Source organism: Cricetulus griseus, chromosome 6 (assembly GCF_003668045.3).
Source record: "Cricetulus griseus strain 17A/GY chromosome 6, alternate assembly CriGri-PICRH-1.0, whole genome shotgun sequence".
In the NCBI taxonomy this organism is placed as follows: Eukaryota; Metazoa; Chordata; class Mammalia; order Rodentia; family Cricetidae; genus Cricetulus; species Cricetulus griseus.
The window spans coordinates 108,770,290-108,788,310 of record NC_048599.1 but is presented as its reverse complement, the minus strand read 5'-3'; the positions used below and the strand labels follow the sequence as shown (position 1 = coordinate 108,788,310).

At 37.0% G+C, this 18,021-nt stretch overlaps 1 protein-coding gene across 4 annotated transcripts in view; it reads right to left on the bottom strand.

Moving 5' to 3' along the window:
• Positions 1-96: 96 nt before the first annotated feature.
• The window catches only part of Scn1a (sodium voltage-gated channel alpha subunit 1), a 142,803-nt gene continuing 124,878 nt past the window's right edge, over positions 97-18,021 (bottom strand). For all 4 annotated transcript variants that reach the window (XM_027420265.2, XM_027420266.2, XM_027420267.2 and 1 more), the window contains 6 exons: positions 14,884-15,165; positions 13,107-13,160; positions 11,499-11,636; positions 9,186-9,290; positions 7,465-7,735; positions 97-3,360 (listed from right to left, as the gene is read on the bottom strand). In XM_027420265.2, the coding sequence (XP_027276066.1) occupies positions 2,183-3,360; positions 7,465-7,735; positions 9,186-9,290; positions 11,499-11,636; positions 13,107-13,160; positions 14,884-15,165 (2,028 nt within the window). In that variant the 3' untranslated portion in view covers positions 97-2,182. The remainder of the gene's footprint in view (positions 3,361-7,464; positions 7,736-9,185; positions 9,291-11,498; positions 11,637-13,106; positions 13,161-14,883; positions 15,166-18,021) is intronic.

The window sequence follows — 18,021 nt, the reverse complement described above, 5'->3', positions numbered from 1 at the left end:
TGTGTGTGTGTGCACGCAGTGCTCCCAACCATAAGTAGATCAAAGCATCTCCATGTTGATATAATATTCTGCTAACAAAAAGTAACCAGGCAAACAATAAAATAAAAAAATTAATTTTTATTAGTTTTGCACATTTTTAAATTGTGATTAGCATCATTTTGGGGTAATAGTAGCATTTTCCAACATGCAGTTCATGAATACGGTTTGTCTAAATATTTTTAAGAAAAAAGGTGCCTATGGTCTGCTTCTGTAAGAAACGAAAAATGTGTCCATGTGATTGACTATGTAGTAACACTCTCTGTTTTTGAGGATAAGAAATTATGAAGCCCACATTTATATGTAGAACAATCTAGATAAACATGTTTCTGAAGCAAAGAAAAACAACTAGATGGAAACTAGGGCATTAAGGACTGAGGTGGGAAGCAAGCACGGTGGCCAGCAGTTAGCATAGACACTATGAGAACTGTAAATCAAATGTTATACCCTTTTCCAATTGCAAATCATAATTTGGAAGTGGAGTTGTGAATGTATTTTGTCCCTTAAAATTGTGAAATAAAATAAATGTAATAAAAAAGCCGAGATCTACCACTACCCAGTCATGTTTTCATTTCTTAGTTAGCAAATATCTTCCATGAAAAACTGCTATGGATAGAAAGTAAGAAAAGTGATTGTGAAATCAACCTGAAGATAATTTCTTCTTCATATGTACATAATGCTGAAAAATAAAATAAAGTGACTTTGTACAGTATTTATATTTGCTTATAAAATTCTAAACATGTTTTTAACAGGTTAAGCAGTGTTTTTTTTTTTTTCAAACATGTATATACAGTCTGGCTATACACTGAATGTTATCCACTTAAAATTTAAAAATAACCCAAACATTGTTAAAATGCTGCAAACTATTGCTTAATGATGTAAAGAAATGAAATCTGCTGAACAGTTTCCTTGACTTAGCCACTGACCTATGGTTTCTCATGAATGGGATTCTGAGTGATGGGAGAAACTAGATACCGCAACATGGTAATATCAACATGCATTGACAGCATCCACACTATCTATAATGGTACAGAATACAGTATATTATCTGTGGAAAGCTTGCACTCTACATTTCTTGTGGTACATATTTGATGCAATAAATACTGTGCTTAGGTCATTATTTGTTTGCTCAAACGTGCACCACAGAGTAAAATGACTATTTACATAATAAATAGCATTTCATTAACATATACAGTGTCAACCTTGCTGAGAGCTGAAGATGGCTAAACAAAGTGCAGGATTAAGCGGAAATTTATAAAGGGTGTATTTGATCAACTCACTCTTGTAGGGTTAGGGGTAGGGAGTCATATTCAGTATTTAGAGACTTGTAAGAGACAATGAAAAGAAATACAATGTGATTCCAGACGTTTGAAAGAAGTTTGCACCCACTAAGACTTAATGACCTATCCCGAACAATCTCCTTATACTAAGGGCTAGACTTGACAAAACCAGATGAACAAAGCCTGTTATCTGATGGTCACCTCAGTGCCCCCCCCCACCGAAACACAGATGACATAGAACTGTTGAAGAACTGTCTCCACTTGCCTTTTGACTTTTTCTCATGCATGATCCTAAGGTGCAGCATGCCCTCATGCAAAACCACATCTTTGTGCAGACAGGAGGGCCATATGTATGCCAATACCCCCAGGTGACACACCTGGAAAAGAGTTCCTTTAGTGTATTTCCCAACAGAATCCCTGTTTACAAAAATAGTCACATGTAACAAACAACATATGGATTTAAAAAAAAAAGATGAATATACTAACAGAGTTTGTAAAAAACGTGACAAATGTGGCAGTTGAGATGCAAACGGTGGATACAGTTACTACACTAAAGTGTTCCACATTAACCCCCAAATTATCACTCTCCGCCCCTTTAGACTGGTCCCTACAGTCTGCATAGCCTTTTGTCTCTTGTCTTCAGCAGTGTCAGCTGGTAGTGAGAACAGTAACATCCTGTCAAAGTCGTCTCCTCTTTACAGTCACAGAGTTTGCTGACAAGGGGTTAGGGAGGGGTCACTGTCTTATTAGGCACTGACCTTAAGTAAATTTGTGTAAAAACAGTCAGTTTGGCATTGACCTCCAAAAGGAGTCCTTTTGACTTCACAGGCTGTAAACAATTTATCACCCAATTTTATTATTTTTGTTTATTTCCCTTTGGCTTTTTCATCTTTTCCTTCCTGCTCGTGTTTTTCCACGATTGGCTTTGTCACCCGGTCGTAGGAGGGTGGACAAGCTGCAGTGGACATTGTCAGGTCAGTTTTCTCTGTAATAGAGTTTTCGTTTATCCTGTCAATGATCATGTCTTCTTTTACAAGAAGATTAGCCCCGCCTTTGAGCTTGTTCTTATTGTATGTGAACGAGGCTTGTTTGACCGTTCGCTTCAAAAGGTGGCGCCTATAAGCACGCTGAATGATAACAGCGGACACCTCCTCTTGTTTTCGTTTTAAAGTAGTAGTGATTGGCTGATAGGAGACTTTGGAGGGGTTAGAAGCCATGAACCGCTCTTCCATTTGGACTCGTAGGGCATCCATCTCTCCACTCTCACCCAAAACTCGCTTTGTAAAAGCAAATAAGATGTCCAGGCAGTGGATCCGGTCTCCGCTCACCATGGGCAGATCCATGGCAATGAGCTGAAGTTTGTTTGGTTGTGGCAAATTGAGAGGGGGTTCTAGAGCAGCGGCAAACTGAGATAATTTTTCAAATTCCATGAACTGAGTGGCATCAGGGTCGAACTTTTCCCAGACCTCATAGAACATCTCAAAGTCGTCCTCACTCAGGGGCTCTGCACTTTCTTCAGTGGCAACGCTGAAGTTCTCCAGGATGACAGCGATGTACATGTTCACCACAACCAGGAAGGATATGATGATGTAGCTGACAAAAAAGAAAATCCCCACGGATGGGTTCCCACAGTCCCCCTTCACCGAGCTTCCGGGGTTAACTTTATTGGGGTCACAGTCAGGGGGTTTGCTGTTGAGGATGGGGGCCAGCAGCCCATCCCAGCCTGCGGAGGTGGTGATTTGGAACAGGCAGATCATGCTGTTGCCAAAGGTCTCAAAGTTGAACATGTCATCAATCCCAACTTCCCTCTTAACGTAGGCAAAGTTGGACATCCCAAAGATGGCGTAGATGAACATGACCAGGAAAAGCAGGAGGCCAATGTTGAACAGTGCAGGGAGGGACATCATCAGAGCAAAGAGCAGTGTGCGGATCCCCTTGGCCCCTTTGATCAGGCGTAGGATTCGGCCAATCCTGGCCAGGCGGATGACTCGGAACAGGGTAGGGGACACAAAATACTTCTCTATCAGCTCAGCAAGAAACATTCCTGTAGAAAAATAATTAGAATAAATAATTAGAATCAATCAATGAAGAAGTCATTCATTAAAATCTTTGATGTGTTAAAGTTTCAAGGTCAAGTTCAGAGTATTGAGATTCAGTTGAGTAATCTTAGCTATGGTACAGGTATAATATAATCATCCTCCAGTATCCACAGCAGATTTGTCCCAGGATGCACCTCCCCTGCCTAGCCCATATTTAACAATATAAACATCATGAAATGAGTTGCTGCAGTTCACTTTAAATGAAATAACAGCAAGGAAATGTCTATTATGGTCAGTAAAGGTGCAGGTTTTTTTTTTTTCCCCCATTTTTAAAATTTGAATTAGAAACAAGATTGTTTTGCATGTCAATCACAGTTCCCTCTCCCTCCTCTCCTCCCCTGCCACCCCTCCCCCAACTAATACCCTACCTATCACATACCCTTTCTGCTCTCCAGGGAGGGTGAGGCCTTCCATAGGGGGTCTTCAGAGTCTGGCATATCCTTTGGGAAAGGGCCTAGGTCTACCCCAGTGTGTCTTAGCTCAGGGAGTATTCCTCTATGTGGAATGGACTCTCAAAGTCCACACTTATGCTAGGGATAAGTACTGATCTACTACAAGAGGCCCCATGGATTTCCAAGGTCTCCTCACTGACATCCACATTCCTGGGGTCTGGATCAGTCCCATGCTGCTTTCCCAGCTATCGGTCTTTGGATCAAGATCTCCCCCTTGTTCATGTCAGCTGTTTCTGTGGGTTTCGCCAGCCTGGTCCTGACCCCTTTGCTCATCCCTCCTCCTTCTCTGCAACTGGATTCCCGTTCAGTTCAGTGTTTAGCTGTGGCTGTCTGCTTCCACCAGCTACTGGATGAAGGCTATAGGATGGCATATAAGTCAGTTATCTATCTCATTATCGGGGAGGGCATTTAAGGCAACCTCTCCTCTGTTACTTAGATTGTTAGTTGGTGTCATCTTTGAACATCTCCAGACATTTCCATGGTGCCTGATTTCTCTTTAAAACCTATAATGTCTCCTTTTATTATGGTATCTCTTATCTTGCTTTCCTCTATTCTTCCCCCTGACTCAACCTTCCTGCTCCCTCATGTCCTTCTCAACCCATCTCTTCTCCCCTTCTCATTCTCCTAGCTCCCTACTGGGAAAAGATATTCACCAAGGCCATATCTGAGAGAGGGCTGAAGTCCAAAATTTACAAAGACCTCCAAGAAGCTAGTCTCCAAACACCAAACAATCCAATTAAAAAGTGGGGTACAGAACTAAATAGACAATTCTCAATAAAGGAATATAAAATGGCTGAAAGACACATAAGAAAGTGTTCAACATCCTTAGCCATCAGGGAAATGCAAATCAAAACAACTCTGAGATACCATCTTACTCCTGTCAGAATGGCTAAAATAAAAAACACCAATGACAGTTTATACTGGAGAGGATGTGGAGATAGGGGAACACTCCTCCACTGCTGGTGGGAGTGCCAACTCATACAGTCACTTTGGAAATCAGTATGGCGATTCCTCAGGAAAGTGGGAATCAGTCTACCACAAGATCCAGCAATTCCACTCTTAAGTATATATCCAAAAGAAGCACATTCATAAAACAAGGACATCTGTTCAATGATGTTCATAGCAGCATTATTTGTAATAGCCAGAACCTGGAAGCAACCTAGATGCCCCTCAACTGAAGAATGGATAGAGAAAATGTGGTACATTTACACAATGGAGTACTACTCAGCAGAAAAAAAAAATGGAATCTTGAAATTCGCAGGCAAATTGATGGAACTAGAAGAAACCATTCTGAGTAAGGTAACCCAGTCACAAAAAGACAAACATGGTATGAACTCACTCATATATGGATTTTACACACAGAGCAAAGGATTACCAGCCTACAATCCATACCACCAGAGAAGCTAAGAATAAAGGAGGACTCTAAGAGAGACATACATGGTCCCCTGGAGAAGGGGAAAGGGACAAGAACTCCTGAGAAAATTAGGTGCAGGGTTCTTAAACATGTTTTTGATCTCTGAATTTGTGAACACTGAGTTTATAGAGATGGAAGACAAAATGCACATAGAATTATACAATGTATAGAAGAAAGTGACCTTAATTTTGAGCAATGGATTAAAATATAAGAATTGTGTTTCAAGGGTATTGATATGCTATACTTAACTTAAAATCTCATAAAAAATAAATGCTAAAGTTTGCTTCAGTATCAACAGCCAATGATGTAAATATAAATTTATATGAATATGATTATTTTCTCTAAATTTGTTAAACCTAACTTTCCTTTCCACACTTCATCAATCCAAAATATTGGATGTTTAATAATGTTTTCATCTCCTATAAACTTGATGCTTTCTTGAGTTTATAACATAATACTCTTACAGAATTGTTTATCCATGTGCTTATGCACTTATAAAATACTCTAAGGTTAATAATGCTCATTTGGTCTCCTGTAGCATCTCAATTCTTTAATATTTAGTTTCTTCCTCCCTGTGATTTCTTTTTGGAATAGTCTGTTTATGTGGTATGCATGTGTGTGTGCATGAGTATGTGTGTGTATGTGTGTGTGTACTCAAGACTGACATTGGGCGTCTCCTTGATTTCTTTCTACTTTATTTATTGAGGCAGGGTCTCTCAGTTGAACACAGTACTCTCTGGAATGGATGGAATGGATAGAATGGTGAGCTATGTAATTTGGGGGGCATCCAAGAGCCCTCTCAGTGTTGAAGTTATAGGTAAGCTGTCATAGTTGGTCAGAATTTGCAGGGCTCTAGGGATCTGAATTCCAGTTCTTAAGGTTGCACAGCAAGCACTTCACAGGCTAGGACATTTCTCAGCCCCTCCCTGTTCCTTTTAAATAAGGACTCCACTAAAGAGTACACACACACACACACACACACACACACACACACACACACACACACACACACACACACACACGGAAAACCCACCAACAAAATAATAAAGTCCAAAACGCCACCCTTCCTGTCTCTGTCTCCATCTCTGTATCTGTCTCTCTGTTTTTCTCTTTCTTGATATGCTAGTTACATGATTATATCCACTGATTTGTGTTGGAACTAAAGACTATATATAACATATAAGAGGGATTTAAGATGTAAGGTCCTTCAGAGTTGGGGGCGGGGGAACTGCCACAAACATCCTCTTAATAGAGAATCTTACGGTTTAAGTGTTGTGGTGTCCTTGTCTTAATTAGGAATGAGTATTTGAGGCCCGTACAGGGACTTCTTCACTCCTCTGAAGCATTACTTGTATATGCGGTGGGATGAACTACCTTCATAAGGTCCTTACACATTACACAGTTTGAAAGATATGACTAAGTAAGAGATTTCCTACCTGCCAGTTTCCTTCCAGAAATATTGAAAATTTTCATATGACAACCATAATGAACTGTTTGTCTTTGACAACACTTGATCCCTCTTCTCTTTTATTTCCCTTTGTAACCATGTTCCACCCTATATGCTGTTAACCCCACAGCTACATCTCTAATGCAATGTCATTCCTGACTGATGATCAGACCAGATTTCATTGCCCCTCTCATCAGAATTATCTAGATCAGTGGTTCTCAACCTTTATAATGTTGCAATCCTTTAACACATCTACTCATGTTGTGCTGACCCTTAACCATAAAATTATTTTTGTTGCTATTTTATAACTGAAGTTTTGCTACTGTTATGAATCATAAATGTATTTTATGATGGTCTTTGGTGACCCCTGTCATTTGACCTCAAAGGGTTGTAATCCACATGTTCAGATCTGCTGATCTAGATAGCGTATGGAGTACTCAATCTCAACCACTTAAAAGCCCTTTTTCTTTTGGCTCATAGCAAGATCTATATAATAAAATCCATTTTTATATAGGAGATTTAACTAATTGACAAATAAATATTAGCATATCAAATAGACACAATGGAATAAAATATTAATATTTGCTAGGAGCCTAACTTCGGAAGAAAAATAAATGCACCTTGATAAAATGTATCAACATACTCACTTTGAATAGTGAGATGACCTCCAATCTAAATTTATTGTTTCAACTTGCACCTTTATCAGGCTGAATTTGACAGTATTTTCACATCTTACCTACAATGGAGAGAATGACAACCACAAAATCGAAAATATTCCATCCAATGGTGAAATAATAATGGCGGAGAGAGATGAGCTTCAGCACACACTCGCCAGTGAACAGCACGATGAACACCAGGTTGATGCGTGACAAAATGCTAGTCACATAATCACTCTGGTCATCCGTTTCCACCATCATTGTAACCATGTTCAGACAGATGAGAATCATGATGCTTATGTCAAACACTTGTCTGGTAACAAAGTCAAACACCATTCCTTGAAATTTGTTCTGCAGAAAAACAAAGACACTTTTCAGCATGGGAGAGTTTCCTGGTAGACATAGCATGTATGTTATGTACTTCCTATATTAAACCACTTTCTAGTACTGTATATAGTGGCACAAATATTTGTAAGAGACGCCTTGTAGTGCATTTTTATATCTAGTTATTTAAATTGTTTTAACCATGTATATTCCTGAGAACACCAATCCCTTGCTGAAGGTTTTCTCCCTGTATACTGTATGGAAACACACACTGAATTTCAACACATCAAGGTTACAGGAATGGAGGAAGCCTGTTTGATTTGGTGATAGCAGACAGTAGCTGCGCTGGCTGTAGCACTTTCCAATGATCAATTGGATCATATGTCCATTTAAAAATGTAGTAAATACTAATGTTACATCTGCTTTCTTCCTAGAAATTTATCAAAGGGACCTTGTGGCTTTAAGGACACATCTGAAACATCATATATTTACATCCCTCCTTGGCAACATTCATTTGTTCCCTGCAAGTCCAGACACACAATGATGGGTCTCCACAGGGGTAATCAGACTAGAAAGGCATTCCTTGCTGTGCTACAACAAAGCGAACTTTGCTACTGATCTGGGGTTCAGATCCCCAGTTAGCTGCTGTTTATGTCTGTTTATTCCTTGGGGCAACTGAAGGATCCTAAGGATATTTTATTACCATAAAAGTTGACGCACATACTGGACTCATTTCTATGTGTAGTGCTAAGTCTCAATGAGGAAAACTTTCTCATTCAGAAAGTAATGCTTGGATAATACCATAGGAATGTTCACTAAGATTCATTCTCTGTTTCATTTTGAAAATATTTCAAGCTTAACGATTATGGCTGTGAAAATCACTGTGATAGTGTAAGCTCTCTCCCTTTAAATATAGTTGGTAGAATTCATCCTGGAAATATGAGAATGGTTATTTATTATCACAAATTGTGATAATATGACATCATTAATTGGTGTCTTTTTAGACATATATAATTGTGTTAGATGCTGGAATTCTCACCTCCCTCAAAATGCTCCATACTTCTACTAATTAAACAACAGCTACAACTGGAAATGGTTTGCCACTGAGTGCTTTGTCTACCCCTTAATCTTAGAAAGTGCAGTGGATGTTAGCCCCACTCAATGCTTATGTGTTTCTTGACTTTGCATAGCAGTTATGGTAAAGACCCAATTATTGTGCAGGTTACACTGTGTTGTTTGGCTATGCAGTTGGGATTCTAGTTGTATAGTTATTAGTCACTTGAAGATGAGTTTGCCTTTCCTGTACATTCTTATTCTTTTTGGTGCTTTTAAAAAAAAACTATCAGACATAAATTAATGATACTCAAGAAATACAAGATTTTTTTTTGCGGTGCTGAAAATAATAGTTGATTCCCCCTGTGTAACAAAACTAGCTCAAGGTTGTTGTTTTATATGATTTTCATTTGCTATTTCTTACTCCTGGTCGAGGGATAGGCTTTTGTGGCTTTTTTGATCCTAATTTCTTCATTGCATTATAGTATTTCTTCTGTTCTTCAGTCATAAAGATGTCTTGACCTCCAAAGTATAGAAAAGAAAAATCAAAACTAGTTAAAATTTTGCCCATTCCTACATTTTTCAATATTATAACAAGAAATTTAAAGAAATTAACATTGTTATTCCTGTGATTTTTGAATTTGAAAAAGCAAAAGTATGCTTTAGTGATTGTAATCATGTTTAATTCTTAAGATAAATTGAAATGGCCTTTATTATTATATTGAGAAATAAAAATCCCAGAAACACTGAAGTGGTTACTCAAGACCATATACATGAATAGTAAAACTTGTCTCACTGGGACACTAAATATTTAGTCCCTTACTTAAACACCTCACCCTTCTGAGTACAATACAATGATTTTCCTATTTAGATATAGAAGGAATTGAACACACACACACATATATATTTAAAGGATATATATATATATATATATAAGTGTGTGTGTGTGTGTGTGTGTGTGTGTGTGTGTGTGTGTGTGTGTATTGGCTATATAGTCTCATCAACTCTGTCAAGAATTCTAGGGAAGGGACTGAAGGAAACCTGGTGGAGTAATATACTGAACCAATGCTGTGAAGTAGTGGGGCTAAAGACACAAAATTGGCTGTGAAGCACTTAAATGCATCCAAATATATTAGCCATAACATGCATGAGAGTTAAAGTTAATTTTGTTTCTATCTACTAAATACCAAATATTAAAAACTAAAGAGAATGTTTGATGTCAGTGAGAGGGCTGAAACAAGGTCATGGTCATATAATTTATCAGCTAACTGGCTGTATGACTCCAAGGAGCCAAAATATTCCACTCTGGAAATTTATTGTAAGAAATATTTAAACCCTCAAATATTTTATGGTACAAAATTGACTTAAGTCATTAAAGAATAGAAGCAATAAAATTAACCAAGTTATGATAAATGCATATGAACACTTTCAACAAACTGGAAAAATTTTGTCCAAAAGAGTATTTAAAATTGTATATTTGGAATTATATCAGAGCTGGGGTGGTGGCTCAGTGCATACTGGCATTTGTTGTCAAGACTAACCACCTGGATTCAAACCTTGGGACCCACAAAGAGGGGACCGGCTACTGCAAATTGCCCATTGACTACCACCACACATGCTCCTGTGACATGTGCAGCCCACTTTCATGAATAAATAACTGCAATTTTAAAAGGTATTTCAGAGATGACCCAAGTGGTAAATGCTTTACTCAAAAGCATGAGTATCTAAGCTCAGATCCCAACACCCATGTTAAATTGGGCATGGCAACATGTGCTCATAATCACGGTGCTGGGGATGTGGAGATAGGTGAATCCATTGATCTCATGCCTAGCCATCTTGCTGAACTGATGATCTGCAGGTTCAATGTCTTAAAAATTATAGTGGGTAGCAATTGAGGATGATAACAAATGTCTACCACTGGCCTTTACATGCATGTGCACATTCAACTTCCCAGACACTTGCACACACTCACATGAACACACATACATGCAATACATGCACACACTCATGAATGCACACAGACTATTTCAGGGTCAGACAAAGTGATGGATGCCTATAATCCCAGCATTTTGAGACTGATGCAGGAGGACTGCCACTGGTTTTAGGCTAATGGGTGGTACATAGAGAGGTCAGGCCAGCCTGGATTGTAGAGTGAGACTGTCTCAGAAGACAAAAACAAATGAAAAGTAGTTCAATAAGGAGAATGTTCATGGAAACAGTGTGAGCAGAGAAACACAAAATGACTGATAATGTGTATTTGCATGCTACCTTTAATGTATCTATGTAACTGATTAAACATGCCCTATAAATGATAATAATAGATAAAACAAAATTCCCCAAATTAAAACTGGAAATTATTGCTTTTAGTTAAATAACTAGAAAAAAGAAGTAACAAACTATAAAAGTAATGGAAAGGAGTATAAAAAGAAGTATACATATGGAACCTCATTTCTTGTGAAAATTCTAAATATTTAAAAAATTTGATGGATATTCATTGTGTATATTATATACAGTATTCTCTGATCAAACCCAATCTCCTTTTATCTACCCTCCCACCTGCTCTTCCAGTTTCTGGTGATCCTTCAGCTGCAAATACATTGTAAGGGGCAGTGAGTTATTAAGGATAAAATGTGGAAAAAGTCACAAGCTATTTTGTTTCAGAATTCAAGGTCTCATCTTGATTCAAATTCAAATAGTATGTTATTTCCTCTATTTTAGCATGTTTTAAAACACTTATCTTCTTCTTTTGCTGATTAAAATTGTCTATGATGACACCAATAAACAGGTTCAGAGTGAAGAAGGACCCAAAGATGATGAAGATGACAAAGTAGAGATACATGTACAGGCTTTCCTCATACTTAGGCTGAAGTTCCACCTGCCAGACAAGAGCATTTTGTTAGCTGATAGGGCAGGTTTAAATGTGGGGAACACATTTGTGCTTTCACAAGAGTAGAGGATTATATTCTTAGTACTAATCCAACAGATTTTATTCCCATATCATCAACTGTCTCAAAAGAAAGGAAAAATTCCAAAATTATGCACTAAAAAGTTTTGTGTAAAAAGTAATGTGACATTCTAAAACTATTTATATAATTTTAAGTATCACTAATCCTTTGTGAAGTGGACAGTATGCTTTAAATTAGGTAAGTTTTCAGTTACCTACATTTCAGTAATTTGAAAATATTAGTGAGCTGTGTGTAGTGTCTCATGTCTCTGCAATCCAAGCATTTCAGAAGATTAGGCTAGAGACTTGCCATGAATATTGGACAAACTTGGTCTACAATGTAATGCCCACCGTCTTCAAAACAACCAAGGAAATTGTTAGTTAAAAAAATTAGCTTGTAAATATATAGAGAATAATTTTAGACATGTGATTCATTTGTGTATGAACCTACATAGCAAATAAAAGAACTGAATTATTCACTTAGATGTTGGCTGGCATCTTGCTCTATTATTAACACAGTCATTAAGATTTTTAGATTGAATAGATGTGCTGAATGGTCCATTTTATAAAATTCTCTATTGATAACCAACTCTCAAATTTGTGGTAATAAAAATAGATAGATACAGATCTCTTACTGCACAACAAAGGAGTCAAGGCTAACTATACATAGATTCCTTAAACATTTATCTCTTTTTAAAGGCAGAATTAAATGTGTAACAAAGTGAAATGGCAGAATTCCAGATGTGATCACAAAGTACACAGGGGGATCAGGAGGAATTCAAGGTTATCTTTGTCAGCATAGTGAGCTAGAGGTCTGGGCTACCAAGAAAAAACAAAACAATGACAAGGGAAAATATAAGATGAAGGAAGAAAACACTAAATTTTACAGTTTTTGAGATCAATCTTAAGAGGAAGCCTGAGATCTGAGTGTACATCTGGAAGCTAGAAAAAGTGTGTAACCAAATAAAGTAGAAGTGCTAAGAGCATTGGTACAATCTCCAGTAAATTCATGGATGCTGTTGACTTAAAGAATTGACTTGAAAAAGACTGACAGGACTAAGAGATCTATGCCAGTCTCTTTAGCTTTTAGGCTGCCCACACATTTCAGCTACTGATAACAGTCATATGCCTTTTCTATTTGCTCCTTTACATCAAATATAGATATTTGGTGATTATCTGATGGTTATTAAATGAATGAGTTGATTTCGTTTTTCTTATGCTTCACTTCAGTTTTTGGTTGAACTAAATACAGTCTCTGATCAGCTCTGCTCTCCTTGAGGGCAAACATTTTTCCTGAATATTTTTTAGCTAAAATAGAGTCATTTCACTTGGCTGATTATTGACAGAATGCAGGCTCTTGATCAATATTTCCAGAAGATACAAGATATAAAGAGTACTTACATTTCTGGAGTCAACTGCTGCATACATGATATCCATCCATCCCTTAAATGTGGCCTATTAGAAAGGACATCCATGTCTTACTTTGGGTTAAAATTCAGAACTGATACTTAATGAACATTCTTACTGTACATGGTTAAAGAAGTATTTTAAAGACATATTGAAACAAAATTTTACATGGATTTTGAACGAAGACAGAAAGTAAACAAAGTGACCATCATATATTTGTTTAACTTTCTATTTTATAATCAGCTCTAAAGTAATTCTCAAACTTAACATGCTATTGTAATTTGGTAGGAAGTCCTAGAAATGCAATCAGAATTAGAAATATAAATAGCAATGACAAATTCAATCTGAGGATATTCTGCAGAAATCTGTCTTCCAGGTGACCATATTGATAACATTTAAGCTTGTTCTTTACTGTAACTCTCTATGAATCATATGGGTTGATACAAAAAGTTGCAATCATCTTTTAAAGACATTTTCAGAAACAACCTTATATTCACTTTCTGTTGTGTAATCCTTGAAGAGAATGAGTTAATATAAATAACAGATGTGTGAAAGAGTAGGACAGACACTTGTCATTTATACATTGAAGAGGGATGCCTACTCTAATATCTTACAGTCATTTGCTATGTCTTAGGACATAGATTTGGAGCCCAGAGGACCTGAAATGCATATGTATTCCTTAGTCAATGAAGAAGTGTAGCATGGTTTGTGTGATGCAACTTTTCATTAACTCTTGTGGAATGGTGGATGAAGTGAGAGTGTAACGGGAGAGTGATATATCTTAACCAGAAAACAGAACTGTGGTTTTGTTTTTGTTTTGTGTTGTTTTCAGGTTAAGCAGAGATGGGGAAGATGTCAGTGGCTTAGGTCAATTATATACCTTATCTATCATACACTTCATAAAGTAACCAGAAGAAAGTGATTTGAGGAACCATTTCAATGGCATTACTAATCAGCAGAGAGGCAAGAGGTGATTCTGTATGGTCCAGTGTGAGATGACCTTTAAAGATTAGTTTATTTAGAGCAAAACATATTGAAGAGCTGTGTTCAGCAAGTCCCTTCTTTTTCAGAATCACTTAGCATTTCAAAGGAACATTTAAAATGCCCAATTTTTCTTTCCTTGGTTTTGTGAAGAGAGAGATATCCTTGTCAGTGTAAGTGTCAATACAGGGTTAGAGTGAATGGAAGAGAAATGTGGTGAATCCCTTGTTACATTTAAAAATCATTGTATTGAGCTTCCAAGTAGGCTACAAGGTCTGGGAGAAAGAGAGACTCCAACAAAACAAAGAGAGACAAGTCTATCTAAGGATCATAGTAAGGCCATCTATGAAAACTGTTGGCAACTGTATAGGCTTGTTTGCTTGGTCCCTGGTTGAGTAATCAAAATTTATTCTAGCAAGGTACATTTCTGCTCTGAATACCCAAAAGAAGCAAAGAGAAGAAATATATACTGTTTCTTTTTTTTTAAGCAGAAAATGTAGAACAGTGTTTTGCTAAACAAAGATAATCTGGCCTTTGTTTACATTTACTGTTTTGTTGCAGTTAGAAGTGTCACTGGATGAGTGTGTTTAAGTAACCACTATCTGAAATGCCTAACCTCTGTTGACTATGTATTCTCATGTGAACATTCCTACTCTTCTGGACTCACAAACTTGTACTAACAAACAATGCTGAAAAATATAAATTTTCTTCTTAACTAATAACAGCTATAACAATTACTTTGTTATTATTCTGAGCAATAAAAATTTTAGAGAAAATAGTGTTCACTTACAACTTGAAGCAAAGAGAGATACCCAAATCCTACATTATCAAAGTTTACTTTCACATTTTTCCATCGGGCAGTTTCATTTCTTTCTATTAGCTTTAGGCAATCAGAATGATTATTCACTTCGGTGATCTCAAACCTGTCACCAGTTGTAGTGTTAACACAGTGGTAGAATTTGCCAGCAAACAAATTTACGCCCATGATGCTGAAAATTAGCCAGAATATAAGACAAACCAGCAGCACATTCATGATGGATGGAATTGCTCCTAACAGGGCATTCACAACCACCTAATACACAAATGGAGAAAAAGAAAAGTCAGAATTCTTATTGATTAAAAGCAGAAAGACATTCCCCTAGGAATTTTTAATCTTTGTTTTTTTTTTTTAACCAAGACTACTTATCCTATTTATGTAGGAGCAAAGCAAAATAATCTTAAAATAAAATCCATTCTTTCTTAAACATTATGCTTAGGAAAATAAATATTGGCAATATGCAAAGAAATGGGAAAAAAGGAGAAATTTAATATAAAGGAGGATTTAAAGAAAAAAGCAAAATCAGAGGAATTTGCTACTGGATGACATTAGATATGGAGGTTAATAGAAAAAAAAGAGAAGTAGGAACTTTAGGCAGAAGATTAGCTCTTAAAAAATAAAAAAAAAACCAGTATGTCAAAGAACAGAACTAAAATATTTGGGCATGAATTAATTTGATCAACATACTTTGGAAATAAATTAAAATTCAGATGTATAATATAAAACTATTTTAAACACCTAATATATTTTTGGCCTTAGTTATCCATGCATGGCTATAACTAATAATAGTTTTTGCATAAGAAGCAAGACAATTTAGCATTATGTATTTCAGTAGATCATCACATCGTTTATTTCAAGCTCCAGTCATGTCAGTTGTTTCATTTACTGAGTTTAATTCAATAAACTTATTTTAAATGAAACATTAGAGAGATTGGGTTCTTATGAAAATAAGAAAAGGATTGCCATATATACTTCTTAACTCTGATATGGTTCTGTAAAATCCTGGGCTAAATTGTTAGCTCCCCTTTTGAAGAAAAGGCTATTTACCTCCTTCTTAACCTTAATTCAGGACCACAGATTGAAAATATTCGACACACTGTAGTCCTAGCTTCCTTCTGCATAGCTCTCCCTGGAGCTGTACATGCATAGCTAATAGAGGAGATAAAGGCCGGCCCTAAGATCCTCTCCCGTGGCCCAAGTATTTCAGACTTGAACAAGAATGACTGGGATTTATTTCAGTCACAACACCTGCCACTTTTGTCAAATTGATACTTCAGAAGATCATCTATTTGCTTTTGATTAGAGTTTAATTTCAGGATAAACTCTTTTGCCTGTTTGACGGTAGTATAAGAGCCAGTTCCTTGTACTTCTGAGCCCTGATTGAACTCTGTAAGAAACAATAACCAACTGGGGCCCATAAGAGTAGTGTGTTAAATGGGCCAAAGGAAATAATGAAACCAGTGATGACACAGATGGGGAATGAGCATGAAAAGGTTAGTTTGATAGGTTCATGTGGAGAAACTGATACATAGCAACTAACTATCTCACTCTATAGTCTGCCTAATAGAGTTAACACATAATCCTTCCTTTACATATTATTTTTAAAGTTATCTTCAATTTAATTTTCTATTATTTATATTGAAAAAAGGATTCTAACACTACTCTTACATATTAATTTAAATGTACTCATAAAGGTAAATTTTTTGAATTTGATATATGAACACTGAAATTGAGTAAATGTTTTTCTTCCCTGAATTCTTCCTCTCAATCTATACTGAAATGTGACTACAGAGTCTGTATTAATATGTGAGTTTTGCCTTTGACTGCCGCAGCATTGGCCATCTCGACACCAGTCTGTAACTCTCATACTGCATTCTTTTTCCAACTTGGCCATTTGCCCACGTTCCTGATCTCCTTCTTGACTCTGCCCTATCTGACTTTAAAATTATATTATTGTCAGATTTTCTTCTCTGCTTCTTTTAGTATGGATAGAAGTAATTTATCTATCCAATGTCCCATTTTAAAATTTCTTAATGGTTCTCTAGCCATTAGAAAACATTTCCCTCTCTTTGACATTTACATCACTCCACAGTCTGTGTGTTTACATTGCTTGAATATTTAAAATCTCTCTGTCTCTGTCTCTGTCTCTGTCTCTCTCTGTCTCTCTCTCTCTCTCTCTGTGTGTGTGTGTGTGTGTGTGTGTGTGTGTGTGTGTGTGTGTGTGTGTGCTCTAGCACTTGTGTGGAGGGCAGAGGACAACTTGCAGGAGTTGGTTCTTTCCCTTCCACCATTCACAGTGGGTTCTGAGGATACTCATGTACCAGACTTGTCTGCCACAGGATCTCACTACCCTAATAATTTCCCCTTCAGCTTCAGTAACTTGGTACATACCCTTCATTCCCTCTGTGCTAGCTATGTGCTTATGTGTTTGCCTGCGATTTGACTCTTCTTTCTTTACAACTCCCTACCAAATATTTCCCCTTGAAAGGACCTCCCTTCTCAAGACTTTAGCTTCTTATGTGTCTTATTGAGTCTAACTCTACCCACCAGTTCAGCCTCTTTAACAAAGATGAGAGTGTTCTCCTTGAATTCAGGAATCATAACTTAGTACTGCAAAGAACTACAAAGACAATTAAGTGCTGGGATTTCATCTGAAAAATGAGGATAATGAAATTAAAACAAGTTAGGTTCAGATAGTGGACCAGAATTGGCATCTCGTACTCTTTCTTGTTTGCTCTGTTTATTCTTTTGAGAATTTCCACCTATTATGGATTTCCCTGACTGCGCTGTGTGGAAGCAATATTCCTATATCCATGGTAGTTTATGATACTTTAATGTGTGTATGTCTAATGTATATATGTGTGTTTGTGTGTGGGAGCATATTTGCATTCAGGTGTGCATGCACATGTGTGAACACATGTGTGGAAGCCTGCAGTAGATGTAGGAATGGGGATGTTCCTTGACCATTTTCCATCTTATTCATTGAGTCAGTTGGACTCAGAGCTTGCTGACAGAACTGTTCTGGCTGGCTATCTTGCTCTGGATATCTTTCCTGTCTTTCTGGTTCTAGAATTACAGGTGAGCCTCTATTCCCATCTGGCATTTACATGG